General features: G+C 41.2%; 1 protein-coding gene across 1 annotated transcript in view; it reads right to left on the bottom strand.

Moving 5' to 3' along the window:
* The window catches only part of thsd7ab (thrombospondin, type I, domain containing 7Ab), a 198,339-nt gene extending 186,048 nt beyond the window's left edge, over positions 1-12,291 (bottom strand). Inside the window, exon 1 of the mRNA XM_088013650.1 lies at positions 11,619-12,291. Within this exon, the coding sequence (XP_087869776.1) occupies positions 11,619-11,766 (148 nt within the window). The 5' untranslated portion in view covers positions 11,767-12,291. The remainder of the gene's footprint in view (positions 1-11,618) is intronic.
* Positions 12,292-17,890: the final 5,599 nt, after the last annotated feature.

Genomic DNA, 17,890 nt, shown 5'->3' with positions numbered 1-17,890 from the left:
AACAGTATATGCAGACCATTGTAGATTCAAAAATTTCAGAATAATTTCATAAATGTTAGAAATCTTTTAAAATAAAACAAGGAAGCTTCTGAGCTCTAAAAGTCTAAAACCTGCAAGAAAAAACTCAGAAATGTTGAGACTGATCTCAGAAATAAAAAGTTTCAAAAGTTGAATTTTGGACTTTTGAGATTCAGAAAACTTCAAAAAGTTGAAAACTTTCGACGTTTGATATCCAGAAAGTGTCATCTGGATGATTTATTCATTTCCAGGTTCAAAAACTGAACTACAACAAAACCTCCAGCTATATATGTGCTGATCACAACACATTTCATATTTCTGTCAAAACTCAAACAAAATCTGCTACAATAACTTAAACTGTCCAAATTATGAGGTTTTTGGTTCCATATTAGCTCTGATTATGACTCAGCCAGATCAGACTAAACCCCACAGTTAATCAAACAATATTATCATGAACTACATCAGTTCATTACCAACTTTAAAACAGAACCAAAGTCTGGGTCAACGCCAGTATTGTTTTTTTTATGTATATTCAGTTTTAATATAGTTCTCATATCTCTACCCTTTTATTTTCGTCAAAGGACTTTAAATTACCTCGTCTGCGAATGGCGCTATACAAATAAACCCGCCTTGCCTAATGTACGGTGCCCTTTTAAAGAAATAGATAGAAAAAATTAATTGAAAATGGGCATAACAGAGCAAACAGCGGACTGACTGTCAGAGAGGAAGATAAAGCAGTGCAGGACAGACGGGAGGATATTTACTTCAATCTCTCCAGCTTTATTAGAATAGCATCTGAGAAGGCAGCAGGGGCTCTTTCAGCTAAATGTCACTGCTTTATTCGATGAAACCGCCATTTCTCTCAGCCCACTGAAGCTGACGGGCGGTTGAACTGTCAGGGAGTCAAGGGCCTGTTGTGAATGCCACTCCCTGACCGCGGCCGCGCTCGGCCCGACTCGGGTCCGTTTGCAACGAAACATTAAGCGTAAATTCATTAAAACAAATGCTCTTTGGATTGATTTTGTGGCACTGTTAGGCGTGCTTTATTTCTTTTATCCCCTTTCTCAGAGTGATTTGGAGTTTTGTATGTGTGTTAATCAAGGCGAGTTTATTTTTACAGCTCTTTTCATGCCAGTTTAAAATGCTTTACGTCATAAAAACATAAAATCATGCAGTCAATTGAGGAACCAGTAACTGACATTACATCTAGTAATAAACCCATTAATATCACTAATACACATCAAATATGTTGATCAACGTTTGATTATTACTAATCAAAGGTGGACTTTTATCCTTGTTTCAGCATCTTTGCAGTTTTCTGGAGGTTTATTCCAGATTTGTGATGCACAGAAGCTGAATGCTGCTTCTGAATGTTTGGTTCTGGTTCTGGGACACAGAGAACACCAGAACCAGAATACTGCAGAGTACCAAAGACGTACTCAAGTAAGAGTAGCAGTACTTCAACGTATTTTAGTAAAAAGTAGCCGTCCAAGAAATTACTCAAGTAAGAGTAAAAAAGCATTTGTAAAAATTTTACTCAAGTACTGAGAAACTGATCAAATTATCAATCATTTAGTATTTAAAAATTACATCATCAGACGGAGCAAAATATAAAGTTATGTGGATATTTTGGTATTTTAAGGACAAAAATTACAATTCACATAAGTTAAAAACAATATATCAGGCAAAAGATTTTTTTCTGTTTCTTTCAATAAAAAACTTATGAAACATTAACAAAAACAGCAGGTGTGCCTCTGTTTACTGAGTTTTTGGTTAAAACATGTTTGTTTTTCATTCAGCTGGTAGAAAATCCAGAAAATACATTTATTATGCAGAAATACTTCATAATAAAATTACTCAAGAAAATGCAAAAAGTACAGTGTAGTAAAAATACTCCTAAAAGTACATTTATTTTCAAAAAAGTTTCTCACATAAATGTAACTAGTTACTACCAACTCTGGGTACAATGACAGTAGACATTTACTGTATTGTGGTGCTAAACGGTTCAGTGATTTATAAACTAACAGTACTGTTTTGGTTGATCCTCTGAGCCACAGGGAGCCAGTAGAGGGACTTTAGAACCGGGCTGATGGTCTCCATGTTCCTGGTTTTAGTCAGAACACCAGCAGCAGCGTCTGGATCAGCTTCAGCTGGAGGATTGATTTATTTAAAAACTATATATCTATAGATAAATACATGGATGAGTTTCTCTAGATCTCGCCTCGACATAAGTCCTCTAATCCCGGAAATGATGTTCAGGCGATAGAAGGCTGACTTTGTAACTGTCTTTATGTTGCTCTGAAGGTTCAGTCTTCGGGCCTGATCTCTGATAATAGCTGAAGCTGTGTGCCATCTCTAGATTGCTCCAACGCTTTCCGTTTGGTTCCTGTTCTTCAGGAGAAAGTTAACCACGCATTGATTCGTTCTCAAAATTATTTCTTAGGAAAACTTACTGAAAGTACTGTAATCCCAGCTAAAAGAACCGTTTTATGGCAACATGTGTCAGAATGGATTCAAGGATCATAATCAGGAAGCAACAGTATCCCTGCATCATAAATCTACCACTGATCTGCTTACTTGACTCAAGCTGTGACCGTGTGAAAAAAAAGCTGTAGCCGAGTGAGAGTGCTGCATCTGAAATTTGTTATGAGCCACGGGAATATATTGTGGAATAAGGCAGTGGGAATCCTCTTATGTGAGTCTAAATAAAGTTTTTTGGATGAAGTGTAATCTCTAATCCTGCCATCCTTCCTATATCAGTAATAGCCAGGTCTTATCGTAAGCACTGCCATTTAGATTAAACAAACTGCGGCATCTCTTTGGCATCTTTCTGTGCACGATGGATGGGCAATTTCAAAAAAAGGGCAGTCGTCTGGCGTGGAGGCAAAGCAGAGTAATATCTCCAAAGCCACAAAATAGATCAGTGTGGGTCAAAGCTGACGTACTTTTTTTTTTTTTTGCTCTGCCCACTTTTAAATCCAAGTGCGACGTCATGTTCTTGGCCAGCTGTGTTATTTCTGCAGCAGTGACACCGAATGGCAGCGATCTAGCGCTCGAGTCGCACACATTCCTTTTCCTCTGGGAGTAAAAATAGTGCAAACACCAACCACAGACATGAAGCATGTGCGAAGCTTCAGCTCCGACTCCAGACCAACTTAAAACAGGAAAACAAAAACAAAGCAGGCGTGCCAAATTAGAATAAAACCCACCGGCTGACAACGCCACGGAAATTCCCAAGGAAATTTTCTTAATTTATATGCATGGCCTAAATTTGTGGCCTGTTGCTAAGGACTTTAACCAGCATCTGGCCAATTACAGTGCAGACTCTTGCTTGCCTTGAGGTGCGACGTTAATTAGGGTCAGAAAGGGTCACGTTGCAGTGCACTTACTAAAATGAGGCGGGGGAATCTCCAAGGGACATTCTCATTTGGGATGACGCCAGTTACTTTCCGGCTGCGCTGCCTGTTGGGCGAGCTCAATGAAACCGTCTGGCAGAAGGCAGGTAAGCAGGCATTAGCACACAGCTATTTAAGGAAAAGGATTTCAAAGGCACAAAGAGGAAGGAACCACTAATTCATGCATACGCACATGCTGCAGTAGGATTGGGACAAACCCGTGTCCTATGTGGCTGAAACCACATATTTACATGCAGAACATGCAGACAATGCCTCTAAATACTTTGTGAAGATGTTGGCTGAGGCTTGTAAGAGAGTCATAATCCACAGTGAAACGAATCCTGTACAGGAACAGACTTATTAACAGGTAAGGATTGGTCTGTTGTCCATACAAAACATGTTTATTACATTTTTTCTCAAAATTATTCTTGGATAGTGAGGTTTCAGTCATCAGCTGAGCTCCTTTCTGCTGTTTTAGGGCGTCTTGGCCCTTTAAATACAATAAGCTGCCGCTGGCCATGCCCACAACTCAAAGCTTACACTCACACATGAAAATGGCTGCAAGCAGATGCTTAATTACATAACCGTACATCTTTGAAAGGCAAAAGTGGAACCTCCTGCACAACCAACAAGAATGCAGGAAGTGGGTTTCTAAATGATAAGACAAGAATATGTTTGTCTTTTCCAGCAGCCATTGTACAGAAGAAAAACCAGCTCACCAAACATCTGGGGGTTTTTTTTAGACCATTTTCTAGTATTATGATCTTAATAATGCAAGAACACATCCTCAAAATTCAAAAAACATTAAATACTAAAGAACATTTAACACTGGAACTGGAAGACGTTCTAAATATCCAAAATAAATAAACAAAACAACAGAAATAACAAATAAAACAAATTATGAAATCTCTGTAAACAAACAAATACGCCCTTCAAATAAATGGCTAGTTGAGAACAAAACACCAGACTGAAGACTTTTGTCATCCAGTTCTGGTAGAAAAAGATAAAAACAATAAATCATGCAAATGGGAATTATTGGGCATATCTTAATTAATCATGTGATTAATTGATTGCTTATTGCTTCAGGCCTATTCACAATATTCACTTTTGTTTATTTCTACTTTTATCTTATTGGCAAATGCTAAAAGTTTGGAAAGTTTAGTCTGATTTGTTAACAGACAGTGAGAATAAAAGTTATTAGTTTCTTTGCGTTTGATGCAAGTATCCAGCTTCATCCGAATTCAAAAGCTTAGAAAAAACAAAGTCTCCTTAATTAGTGCAAAGCACCCACCAGAGATCAATACCACACTCAAGCATCCATTCATCTCAGAGCTTTTCTGTGTAAACGCTGCTTGTTTGGCCTGTTTGTTTACAGCAATCAGTTTGGCTCAAGGCACTTTGCCACATAATGACCTTGCCGTGCTGTATTGAACTTGTGAACCCGTCAAACCTGCTCTCCTTCAATTTCCTGGATGGCCTCTTCAGCGAGGCTGCCGTAATAGAAGGTGATTGTGTGAGAGCTGCTATCAACCCTCCACGCCTGTGACATCCTTCACTGCTGGAGCCGCTGCGAAGGGAGGAATGCATTCGGCTAACGATGGCCTGTCAGTCCCGCTCGGCCCGGTCCCGCGCCTTTAAAAGTGACATCAGCCGGCCGCGCTGACACACAGCAGCCAGTTTGTGGTGCAGAAAACAACAGACGTCGTTACCTACTGGACTTTCTCGATGCGAGGGCGACGGCGCTAACCGTCACACTGCTCACCGTCACGCCGGAGAAACACAACAGGCCAGCAAAACACCGGGAGATTGACTGAGACCCACAAATAAACTGGAGGGAAGGAAATACAGGAAAAAACCCAGACACATTTCAGGAAACAAAATTATTATTAAACCTCATAAATCACGGTTTGCATGCTGTTTATTTCTGTTTCTCAGCCAGAGCGTATTACAATTTGGTAGCTTTGCTTTTATGGAAGTTATTCTGATCTTTAAACTTAAAAACAATTAATCAAATTCAAAAATACTTTATTGATCCCAAACAGAAAGTAAATGCTGTTGTAGCTTGTTAATTCAGATTCTTCAAGGAGCTACTGTAGAAAGTGATGGTTGTTGGCAGGAAAGATCTCCCGTAGAAGTTTGTATTACAGCAAATCAGAAGAAGCCTCTGACTGAAGACGCTTTGTTTTCCCAAGAGAGTCTCATGAGGAGGACGATCAGTTTGGGCCATAAGCTTATTGATTTTTATAAAGAATCCTTCTTTGAGCGATCAACTCCAGAGGTCATAACCAGAACAGAACCAGAATGGAACCAGAACAAAACGAGAACAGAACCAGAACGGAATCAGAACGGAACCAGAACAGAACCAGAATGGAACCAGAAAAAAACCAGAACGGAACCAGAACAAAACCAGAACGGAATCAGAATAGAACCAGAACAGAACCAGAACGGAATCAGAACAGAACCAGAACGGAACCAGAACAGAACCAGAACAGAACCAGAATGGAACCAGAACAGAACTAGAACGGAACCAGAACAGAACCAGAACGGAATCAGAACAGAACCAGAACAGAACCAGAACAAAACGAGAACAGAACCAGAACGGAACCAGAACAGAACCAGAACAGAACCAGAACAGAACCAGAATGGAACCAGAACAGAACTAGAACGGAACCAGAACAGAACCAGAACGGAATCAGAACAGAACCAGAACAGAACCAGAACAAAACGAGAACAGAACCAGAACGGAATCAGAACGGAACCAGAACAGAACCAGAATGGAACCAGAAAAAAACCAGAACGGAACCAGAACAAAACCAGAACGGAATCAGAATAGAACCAGAACAGAACCAGAACAGAACCAGAACGGAATCAGAACAGAACCAGAATGGAACCAGAACAAAACCAGAACAAAACCAGAACGGAATCAGAACGGAATCAGAACAGAACCAGAACAGAACCAGAATGGAACCAGAACAGAACTAGAACGGAACCAGAACAGAACCAGAACGGAATCAGAACAGAACCAGAACAGAACCAGAACAAAACGAGAACAGAACCAGAACGGAACCAGAACAGAACCAGAACAGAACCAGAACGGAACCAGAACAGAACCAGAACAGAATGGAAGCAGAACAAAACCAGAACAGAATGGAAGCAGAACAAAACCAGAACAGAACCAGAACAGAACCAGAACGGAACCAGAACAGAACCAGAACGGAACCAGAACAGAACCAGAACGGAACCAGAACGGAACCAGAACAAAACCAGAAAGGAACCAGAACAAGAACGGAATCAGAGCAGAACCAGAACAGAACCAGAACAAAACCAGAACGGAATCAGAACGGAACCAGAATAGAACCAGAACAGAACCAGAACGGAACCAGAACAAAACCAGAACGGAATCAGAATAGAACCAGAACAGAACCAGAACGGAATCAGAACGGAATCAGAACAGAACCAGAACAAAACCAGAAAGGAACCAGAACAGAACCAGAACAGAACCAGTCCCTTGTATCAGGCTGTTGAGCCTGCTTGGGTCCCTGGTTCTGATATTTGGCCCCAGATGACGACAGAGGAGTCGATGATCTCAGTTGGTTATTGACCAAAAACAACAATATTGGTATCGGATCTCGGCCCAGAGTTTGATATCGGTGCATCGCTAAACGCTGTGACAGCCATGTTACACTCACAGAGCAGAACCAGAGCAGAACCAAATTCAGGATTACACAAACTGTAATCCTGAATTTGTGTCAGGATTACAGTTTACCAAACGTTTAGACTTTCATCCATTCACATAGAAAAAAAAGTAATTTGTAAGAGCAGGTGACTCAACAGGCCAAAAATTAGCAAGACACGTGCTGAAGAGTGATCTAATGGACGAAGACGGGAGGTGGAATTGGACTGGAGGTGACTCATGCATAATCTGGAAAACCGATAATCCCAATCCCAAGAAAGATTACGAGCCTGCTTTCCAGAAGGGTGAGTAACGACAAAGAGCCAGCAGATCAGAAGGCGGGTCGACCCGGCAGGTGAAAAGTCACCTGCTGATGATGAGGCCAGCCGGTTTCATGAAGGGGCAGTTATGTTTTAAGCCTCAGTTGCACCCTGAAGGGGAAATAACCAAACTCAGAGGTTCAACACAAAATGTTTGCTCCAATTCGCCAGAGACAAGCGCTGTAATTGCTTTGCCAGGTTTGAGTCGTCAGGAATTCCCATCTGGCTCAAGACAAACTAATCGCAGCAGAGTCTAATAAAGCATCAGCATCAGAAACGACAGATGATCCGTGTGCCGTATGTGGATTTACTACAAAGCAGAACCGAGATACATCTCACTAATTAGGCTTATTTATAGGCTAATTACAGAGTTTTGTTAATTGTGGGTCACAGGTAAACTGGCAGTTTCTTTAAATTAGAATATTGCACTCTGATACAGCGTGGTGAAAGTTTGAGGTACTATAAAGTATATCCACTCTGTAGTACTTCTGCATGAGTTACTGCGTCAGTGCAGCATGGCATGGAGGCAATTAACCTGAATCAGTGTTGTGTTGGTAAAGGGGAAGCATTGCATACAGCTCTGGAAAAACATAAAATGATCAATTTCTCTGATTTAACTCTTTACAGGTAAAATGAACTTTGTTCTTTTAGTCTATGAACTACTGACAACATGTCCAGAAAATACCAAGCAAATATTTTGTATTTATTATAAAATATATAAAATGAGAAATGGTCAAAATAAAAAAAGACACAGTGTTCAAACCTCAAACAAAGCAAAGAAAACAAGTTCATGTTCATTTAGAAACAACAACATTAAAGTTTTAACTCAGAAATCAGCATTTGGTGGAATAACCAGGAGGTTTCCAACAGGGTTCAGTGCAGTGGGCTCTTCATTGTTGCCACAGCCATATTTTTCAGGCACATTGCACCAATTTATAGCACAATCAAGTAACTAAGTTACCTTCCATTGTTATAAAAATACTGTATAAAACAAACATGACTGAAAAGAAACTCGACACCTGGAAATTGGGCCTCTGTCTCTTTAAGAAGCTCCTTCAATTTCCTTCAGGAAGTCATCGCCACATCACTCCTGTATTGGCCCTTTAACAATGTTCATTTTTAGCAGCATTTTACTGAGAAGTAGCTCGTATAATGAGCTCAGCTGACGCGCAGTCCCACAAGGTGCTAATTGCTGCTGGCTAGTCTGAAGGAGCTGAGTGTGGAAGTGGCGCTCGGTGTGATCAGATGAATGGTTTCCACAGGACATTCAAGGATTTCTCAAACGGGTACGAAAGAATCAAGGCAACACTCCAGGTGTGTTTTTATAACATGACGTGAAACTTAAACATTTTAATAAATACTCTGTAAGGAAGTCCAAACATGACTTCCTTACAGGCTTTAGTTTGCCTCCACTGGCTTTGCTGTTCAGTCTTCTCTTGAAAATGCTCTACAGGTTTTCAACTGGAATTTGATCTGGCGAGTTTTAGCCAAACACAGAGACACGACGGCCATTTAATCAGTTATTGGTACTTTTGGGATTGTGGGCAGCATATTCATAGGAGCTCACCAGCAACAGGAAGCAGTTAGTGCTCTAAAGATGGCTGACTTTGAACAGGAAATTAACTTCATAAACATCACACTGGACCTCCTCACACAAATTATATTCTGTGCCACGCCATTTTCTCTTTAGTTTCTGATCTTGATTTCCAAATAAAATACAAAGGAAAAGGGAAAGTTCAGATGAGCAACATTTTCTCCTCATCACAAACATCCGACACTTTCTCCGGCTCAGGGTGACCCAACTCCAGAATAAGGGCTGTGACAGTTGGAGCCAATTTCCTGGATGTGTCTGTGTGAGGCAGTCTTGAAGCTCCAGCTGCAGTCTTCACATTGTGAAAGGCTGCAGCCATAACTGTGGCTTGTGCACCTTTTTTCCCCCATCATGCTTAATTCATCCACTAGATTTTCTAACAATATGCCGGCTGAGATATATCATTTTAAAGAGCCAGCTTCATTAGCGATGGAGTTGTGCGGCTTACCCTTCCTCTGGAGTGTCGGTGACGGTGAAAGGGAAAACTGTCAAGTCTGCAGTCTTCGCCAACGCTGTGTTGGCCACAACATTTCCCTATTAAATGCTCTAAGCTACACAGAAGGTGAATGAATGTGTAGTGAATCTAAATTTCACATTTTGACCTGAACTTACTGAAACAAGTGAACTTTCCAGTTTTTGAGATCTAACTTGGTAGCACACAGCAGTACTTATTAGATCCACTGACATCCTGGTGTGACGGTGTAAGCACGGCCAACAGAAAAGGTTTCTTTCAAATTTCATCATATTCCCCTGTTTCGTTATCTGGAGAATATGACAGTGGGAGAGAAACGGCAATATGCAATTAGATGCAGAGGAGGAGGTGCAGCGACAGAGACCGACTGTCAGGAAGTGACACGAAGAAAAATGGTGCGAGAATCTGAATGCGAGGAACTCCCAGCAAGGCCCCCGGAAGAACTGCGGCGCGCCATTAACATCATCATCATCATCATCATTACTTTCATCATCGCTACTTCCAGCCTCGTGTTTCTCTTTTTTTTATTCCTTCAGAAAAAAGAAATCCCTTGCGAGCCTCTTGTCTCCATCAGCCTCATTTGAATAGCAAAAAGGCGGCACTGACCTGTCTCACTTTCCAAAACAGATGCATCATATTTTCACAGAAAGCAATAAAAGCAGAACCAGGGCCCAATTCCCCACAGTTTTCAAGACAGGGGGTAGTATTTCAGCTAAACTCATCAATATGCAAAACATCAGAGCATATCTTGCCACGAGAATTTCCTCCACTGCACCCTCTAAAGATGTGCATAAACATCACATTTTTCCCTCCTTCCTCTTAAACAAGCCTCCTTTGGCGTAGAGGAAGTATGCAAATGCTGCACAAACATAATCACATTTTGATGAAAAGCAATGGGATTCTAAGCAGCAAATTGCCCTGTGTGATTTTAATACTCTGCAGGCAATTGTCAAACCGAGAGAGGCACAGAGAGAAAAACTCCCGGGCTGGAATCGATGCGCTACCTTTTATTTGCAAAGAGGTGAACACAGTCCCAACACTGGATTACATTTCAAAGCACAGAGCCTAGAGCTTTCCAGTGTGGGAGCACAGAGAGGTGGTGTAGCGTGGGAGAGAGGCATAATCATTATGACCTAACGGCAGGGTGGATGTGGGTTAAGGTACCCTCTCTCTCCCACTTTCTCTGCCTGCAGTGCTCACTCTTCCTTCCTCTTTTTCCAACTTAGTTCCCTGGGCTGTCGTTCCTGGGTTGTTAAATCCCTGCTCCTTTAATCTCCTTACTCAGCTACATCCTCTTTAAGGATGCACAACCGCCGAGGAGAGACGCGGGATATGTCATCTGGGGACTGTTGCTTAGCAAGGCAGGGCAGGACATGCGGGCTTTGAGTTGGGCTAACATTGAGAAAACCAACCCTATGTGGTGGAAAGTTGAAATACAAGCAGCCGTCGGTTTCAGGGTCGATAAAACATTCATTAATGTTTAATTTAGGCATTTAAAAATGCAGTTAAAACACTAATAATGTAAATATTTAGTGCATCTGGCTCTCTAGACAAGTGAAAGTAGCAGCAGCCGTTCATGTCTTCACTGTAAAACCAACAAGCATGTGCAGAGAAAGTCGCCAATGCAATCAAAAACCATCCGGACTCTCCACCACACAGCATTGTGGGAAGAAGTACCCATCAGTCATCTCCAAGCTGTAGCTCACAGCACCAACATTTCAATAATGGTGCATCACCTGAGACTCCGGGAGATGAGTGTAATCCACTCAAAAATGGATCACAGCTTGCCCTGCGTGCCACATGCTATTCTGCACGAGGAGACGGCTCTAATGTAGATTTCTGGGTCATCTTTCATCTGCGTGCGTTCCTTGAAGTTCAGCTGCATGGAGTCTGATAACTCCCATAGCAGATTTATGTGGCATCCAGAAGCTTTGTCTATCACTGCGGTTAAGTTGAGCGGGAAAACAATTCCTAAAACCCTTGTTTTTGTTTCCTGCTCCGGTCCTTGACACATATTTTCCGCAAATAATGAGCAGGGAGTGTGGGATTTCACATATCTGCACACAACAATTCATCACACCCTTTCATGAACGGCCGATATGTAAATACAGAGCTTAAATTCAACATGTAATTAGTGGGTTAGCAGTACCTGTTTCCCAGAAGTATACAGACTTCCCATCGTCTGTCTGCGAGTGAGCCTTCCAGAAACCACAGAGAAGCAATGTCACCAAAAGGTACCAGCTCCCCCCTGTCCTTTTCCCGGGGGTCCCTCCTGCGCCCCGCCACCCCTGCCCCATGGTCCACCACAGGAGAAAAGTAAATCCACTCAGCTCGAAAGGCCAGCAAGCAGCAGTGATGAAGAACAACACAAACACACGAGTCCGGGAGGCGACGGGAAAGTGCAGCGGGCTTCGGTTTGAAGGAGAGGCTGTGATGAGGAGTGTGGGCGTGTACAGTGGGAGAAATTACTGCGAAGGGTGTGAACGGCGGTCCTGCAGAAGTTGAGCTCCAGAACTTGTGATCTCGTGAAGGACAGAGGCGGTAGTTTCCTCCGCTAACTTGGCGGGATGTTCCCAGAGAGAAGGGGTCAGTGGTGGGGAGCGAGCCGCAGACGGATAGTGCAGCCGTCCTCCTCCATCGTAGCCTGCTGACGCCGGTGCTGCCTCTGTCCTCTGGCTGCGGAGCAGTGACAGCGGATGAGTGTCTGCAGTGTTGTTCGCCTCCCTCCCTTCCCTCTTACTCTCTCTCTTCCTCTCCCATTCGCTCACTTATTCCCTGTGCCACCCTGCATTTCCAATTCCAGTTTTTTCCCTGCCTTTATTCTCCTCCCCTCATCTCGTTTCATCTCTTTTCATTTTCACATTGTTTTTCCACTCTGCATTTCAAACATGCTCACTTCTTACTTTCTTTCCCTCTTGCTCTCCACCGCATGCAGGATGATACTCCCACTCTTCTGCTGACACTCGGCTTCCCACGTGCGGAGCGTGGAGAGGGTGACTGGGGACCAGCAGGGCTTGCGCTGGTCGGAGGAGCTCCTGCAGAGCAATGCTCCAGGGATCAGAGAGGCAACGAGACAAGATGGGCTTAATGCAGAGCGGGGGAATGTGGATGTGGCTGGGGGAGGGTGGGGTGTGTGGAAACGGGGCAGAGCAACGAGGAGCAGCGAGGGAGATGGAGTGGGGGCTATTGTGCTTCTGAGAGAAGAGGGTGTGAAAAGAGAAATGATGGGGGAAAGAAAGGTGATAACAAGGACTCATTCATGGTATATTAATATATTCTATTGAACAACTTTAGAGAAATTCAAATGATCTGGAAATGTGTCAATATGAAAATTCAGTAGCTGCATTTTCATTGACCTTATTGGGCAAAATGGAATTAAGACAATAAATTTGTAAAATGTGAAAAAAAAAATCAAATTTTTTAACTAAGATGAGGTGGAAACTGAAATTGAAACACTTTGTTCGCATCACACAAGTTATGTGATCAACAACCAGATGTTATCACTGGCAGGAACAACGACGGCAACAGGAAGTGGTTTTTTATGGACTTATCGCGAGCACAAACTTATTCACTGGCCAATTTTAACTGTATTTCTTATTTAACACTGGAATTGCGTAATTGTTTTTCAACATAAGTGCAAAGTTTTGCACGCATTTGTAATGGAAACAAAGTTGCTGATTCGATTTTTGAAGTCAAACTAGTCAGAAGATTTTAACTTGTCCCACGTTAAAACTGTAACATTTGATCTGCAGATATCCACCAAACATTCTTCAAGGTAATTACTTTCCATCTTTATCTCGTTCTTTATTGGCCCCCTGTTTTCTATTTTCATGTACATGTGTTTAAGTGTTGAGATAAAAAGGAGAATCAGCAAATATATGCATGTAGATTTGGAGAAACATTGAAAAGGGCAAACTGGTGCATTCACACCAACCCCATTTAGTCCACTTTAACCAAACTTTGGTCCATTTAATGTCTGGTTCATTTGGGAGGTGTGAATACTCAACAAACACGTATGCAGATCAAATCCATATGTGAACGCCAAGCTTACCGGAGACTGCTCCAGAAGCAGGAAGCAGACTAAATCGCAGGGCATTCTGGGTAAATACAACCAAACAAATATGAGAGATTAACGCTAGCAGGAGAAATGTCTCGTAGTCTTTAACCAAAAACAAAAATCCTACAACATCTAAAATCTGACGCTACTCCTTTATTAATTTACATTTTGTGATGAAGGAAGTTGCTCTGTGTTTTTGTGTCGTTTCCTTCAGTGGCTCTTGGAGCAGCGCCCCCGCAGGTGAGGAGGGGAACAGGTTTTCAGTTAGTTTAATTCAACAGTGCAGCGTGAAAACAAACCTCAACAAAGCTGCAGTTTTGATCCCCAAACTAACCAAATCTACCAGACTATCAGGTGTGAAAACACACCAACTGACTTTTAAAGGGACATTTTTTGAAGCCAATCTGGGTATTTTAGAAACTGCTGGTCTTTCATTCACAGTAAAATCTCAGGTTTTATGGATTGCTTCAACGACTCGGGTTGATGTGACGGACATCATGTTGACACACTTTGAGAACCTGAGCACTGTTTAAATGCCACAGGCTGTGTATTGTTGTGGTCCATGTCTGTCCCTTTATGACCAGACTAAACCCATCATCTGATGGCTGCTTCCAGCCAGGAAACGCATCACGTCAGAGATCAAATCACCTCTAACTGGCTTCTTGAACACAGAGACCCCTGTAGTCCGATAGCCTCTAGAGTCACAAAATCTAAGTGAGGATTACTTTTCCTTACTTTTCCTGCGTTTTTGTTTTCTGAATCCCAGATGAATGTATGCAGAGAAAAATCAAGGAAGTTCTGAAGATAAAATCCCAGTAACAGCGAGAACATCGTTCTTTTTTACAGCTCAGACATCTTGAAACTTTGATTCCTTCATTACAAATTTCCACTTTGCTCCACAGTTCTTCAGTTACTTTTTCTACACAAGAAATTTCCCAATGAACTGGTGGATCTCCAGCTCTAATGGTCTGTTGTGAATCCATAGAGCGGTGGGGGTGCAGGAAGAGATAAAAAACACAAAGAGGCTGAGACATGAGGATGGTGGAAGAAATAAACAAACCTTTTGATTTTGTCTTTTCCATCCAACACCTGAAAACAAAAAGCCAGAAAAAAAACTATGTAAAACTTTCCCTCTAATATAAGCCACAAAGCTTTGAAGGGGAAAAGCAGAATATTACTGAAAGGTGGCTTGAGTGAAAAAGTAAAACAAAGCATATTTTAAGTTTCTTCGCATAAATTAACGTTTCTTTGAAGATAACATGGCAACAGCAGATTAATTTTAATTGTTCCAGCAAAGTGTAGCAGTTTAGTTTTAATTTACATGTTTATTTTGTCCAAATAAAAATGAAACATCTCACATTTTTTGCACTTCAGGATAGAAGCGAGCAAAACTCAAATTTACCGAACACTTTAAATTTATGTGTTTAGGACACAAATGGCACAGTGACGCAGTTGGTAGAGCTGTTGCCTTGCAGCAAGAAGGTTCTGGGTTGGATTCCCGGCCCCAGTCTTTCTGCATGGAGTTTGCATGTTCTCCCTGTGCATGCGTGGGTTTTCTCCTGGTACTCCGGTTTCCTCCCATATTCTGAAAACATGTCAGGTTATTTGGCCTCTCCAAATTTCCCCTAGGTGTGAGTGCGTGGTTTTGTGTCTCTGTGTTGCCCTGCGACAGACTGGCGACCTGTCCAGGGTGACCCTGCCTCTCGCCCGGAATGATAGCCGGAGAGGCACCAGCAGCTCCCGGCCAATCTGTGGATTTTTACCATTTAATTGTTGCTCTTCTTGCCTTTTAAGACATTTTTTTATCGGTTCACCAGTAACAAAACAGACCCAGTTTAATTTTCCACAGCTGCTCTGTCGTTCTGAATCAAACCAGGATGGGGAGTCCATCCTGCTCAGCTCGTCTGTCCATCACAGCCTTACATCACCTAAACCTACTAAGACGAGGTTTGTCAAGGTCAGAGGTCATGTGAGACCAACATTAATTGTAACACCAACTTCTATTTAAACTGACTTTGCTCACCCTCCACTGGTTATTTGGACATAATGCAGGTTTTTGCATGATATTTTTACACATTACCAGCAATAACATTGGTCCTAAAACATTTTCTACAGATACTGAACAAAAATAGACCAAGTAAAGTAGCTAAGTTGCCATGTCACGATATAAAAGATGATCTTTTGGATTTTAACTTTTGGTAAAGGTTGTGCTGGATTTCATATTTATCTCCAAATAACTAATCAGCCACTCACATGACAGAAACTCCTTTTAGAAAGACCCACTGAAAATGAAAAAAGCTCGTTATTGCAGGTAGATCGGCTTGAGATGATTGAAAACCACACCAGGGTTGTGTAATTTTGTTAGTTCTACGACATTTATCAATATTTTTTTCATCAGAAAGTATCAATTTTTCATCTGCGAGTATCGATACATTAAATCCTATTTTGAGTTTTATGTAAATCCACAGGAATTAAATGACAGCTATCACACATAGCATTTTTACCCAGTGTACATTAAAAATGACATGTAGTGAAATAACCAGTTACAATTAATCAAATAATGAAACGAAATACACAAAGCAACACAAATAACATTTAAACTGAGCAAATGTATAACAAAAACAACATTCATTACACCAGTATTACATAATCAGTTGATTTTTGTGGCGTTACATTCTGGAGGATTTTGAAATGGGTCATTTTCCAAACACTAAAAAACACATTAATTTATTATCAAAAAGTGCCTGGGGAGTTTTTTTTTTTAAGTGCTTGGGCTGATTTTCAAAGGAGTAGAAACCTAAATGGACGTACAAAATGTGAATTTTGCATTATATGTTCCCTTTAATGCTTTTTGAACACTTAACTATTCGTCCTGAAAATTGCATTTTGGATCGGCTACGTTAGTTTCATCCTTCTTGTAGCAGTTCTTTGTACTTCTACAACTTCTAAAAGGTAATTTAATTACATATTTTGTTGTATTATGCACTTTGTAGAGAATTTAACAGTCAGTGTTGGCGTACCTGTCAGTGTAATACATGGACTAACAATAGAAATTACAACAACCCACAGGATGTGTGTAGGCGGTGAGGAGGTAGAATTATTTGTCTGAGTTAATGTTCTTCTGTCTCGGCAGTGAGACGAGGCTCTGTGAGGACGCCGAGCTCCAACTCTGGCACACTCAGCTCATCATGGATACTTTTAACTCAACTCCATTTGGATGTGGCAGCTGGAGCCATTGAAAAATCTAGTTAGTGGCAGTTACATTAAAGATCTGGCTGTGAAACAACTGCATTGGAATGGATCGATAAAACTGAAAAACGTGGCTACGAGCACTCATTGATTTTTGAAGTCTGTATAAACTGCATTTCTGATGGATTTCCAAAGGGGCAGTCTTCATCTACCTAAACTTCTGTGTCGTCATGTAGATTTATTTTCAAGAAAATGTCAGGAATTACATCTAAATTCCCAACCAAAGCACTTCTAACAACACTAGCCATGTTTTCATGGACCATATTACTGCACAATTTGACATTTTGTAAATGAATTTGTTCAATGGAAACAGGCCAATTTTGAGAAAAATTCTTGTTTTCCAATAAATATTTTTTGCGCTACGAAGAAGTATTTTGTTTTCCCACATCAGCAGAATATTAACAAAGTTTAGCACTATTATTGGTTTTAGCTGCTAAGTTGTCAACATAACACCCTAAATTGTCAATGAACATGTGCTATATAAAAGAAAAAGGGACACAATCCTTAGCTACTAATTGTCAACATTATGACAACCAGACAACAAAATCCAAGGGTATCATGTTTCAGGAAAAAGTTTTAATTGAAAACAAAATAGCAAGGGAGAGGGAAGTAGATCAGTTATGCTAGCTTGACTATGACAACCTTAACGTGTAGCTGTGCTGTGGAATTTGCTGTGTTTTGCTCTGCACCAACTCTGATAGATCATCAGTAGAGCAGGTGTTTAAACTAGCTGATCTAATACCGCTGCGTTCAGACAATCTCTTACTAATAATCACTAAATCACACAACAATAATCAAGCCTGAAAGCAAATAACAGAGTGAGTGGTCTGTTGTTTGTGAGGGAAATGTTTTTTGGTGCTAAATCCTGATACAGAGCTGTTGTCAGCTGGTTGCTATAGCAACGGGTCTGTGTATAGCGTAACCGACGCAGAGAGCCTGAAAAAAGTTGAATACGAGTGGTTTTCAGTGTTATTTTCCCTTTACTGTGGCACACTCTACTGAATTAATAATACCTACATCTCCATGTTTAATTTTGTTAACATGATTGTTGTACAGGCAAGTTAAAAGTGTTGTTGCCCTACAGAGTTGTGTGAATGCACTAAATCTCCAGCTGC

The sequence above is a fragment of the Poecilia mexicana genome, unplaced genomic scaffold (genome assembly GCF_051168715.1).
Source record: "Poecilia mexicana isolate PSO_F unplaced genomic scaffold, ASM5116871v1 scaffold_16, whole genome shotgun sequence".
NCBI classification, from domain to species: Eukaryota; Metazoa; Chordata; class Actinopteri; order Cyprinodontiformes; family Poeciliidae; genus Poecilia; species Poecilia mexicana.
The sequence above is the reverse complement of the archived record's forward strand: the minus strand, read 5'-3'. Positions and strand labels throughout refer to the sequence as shown.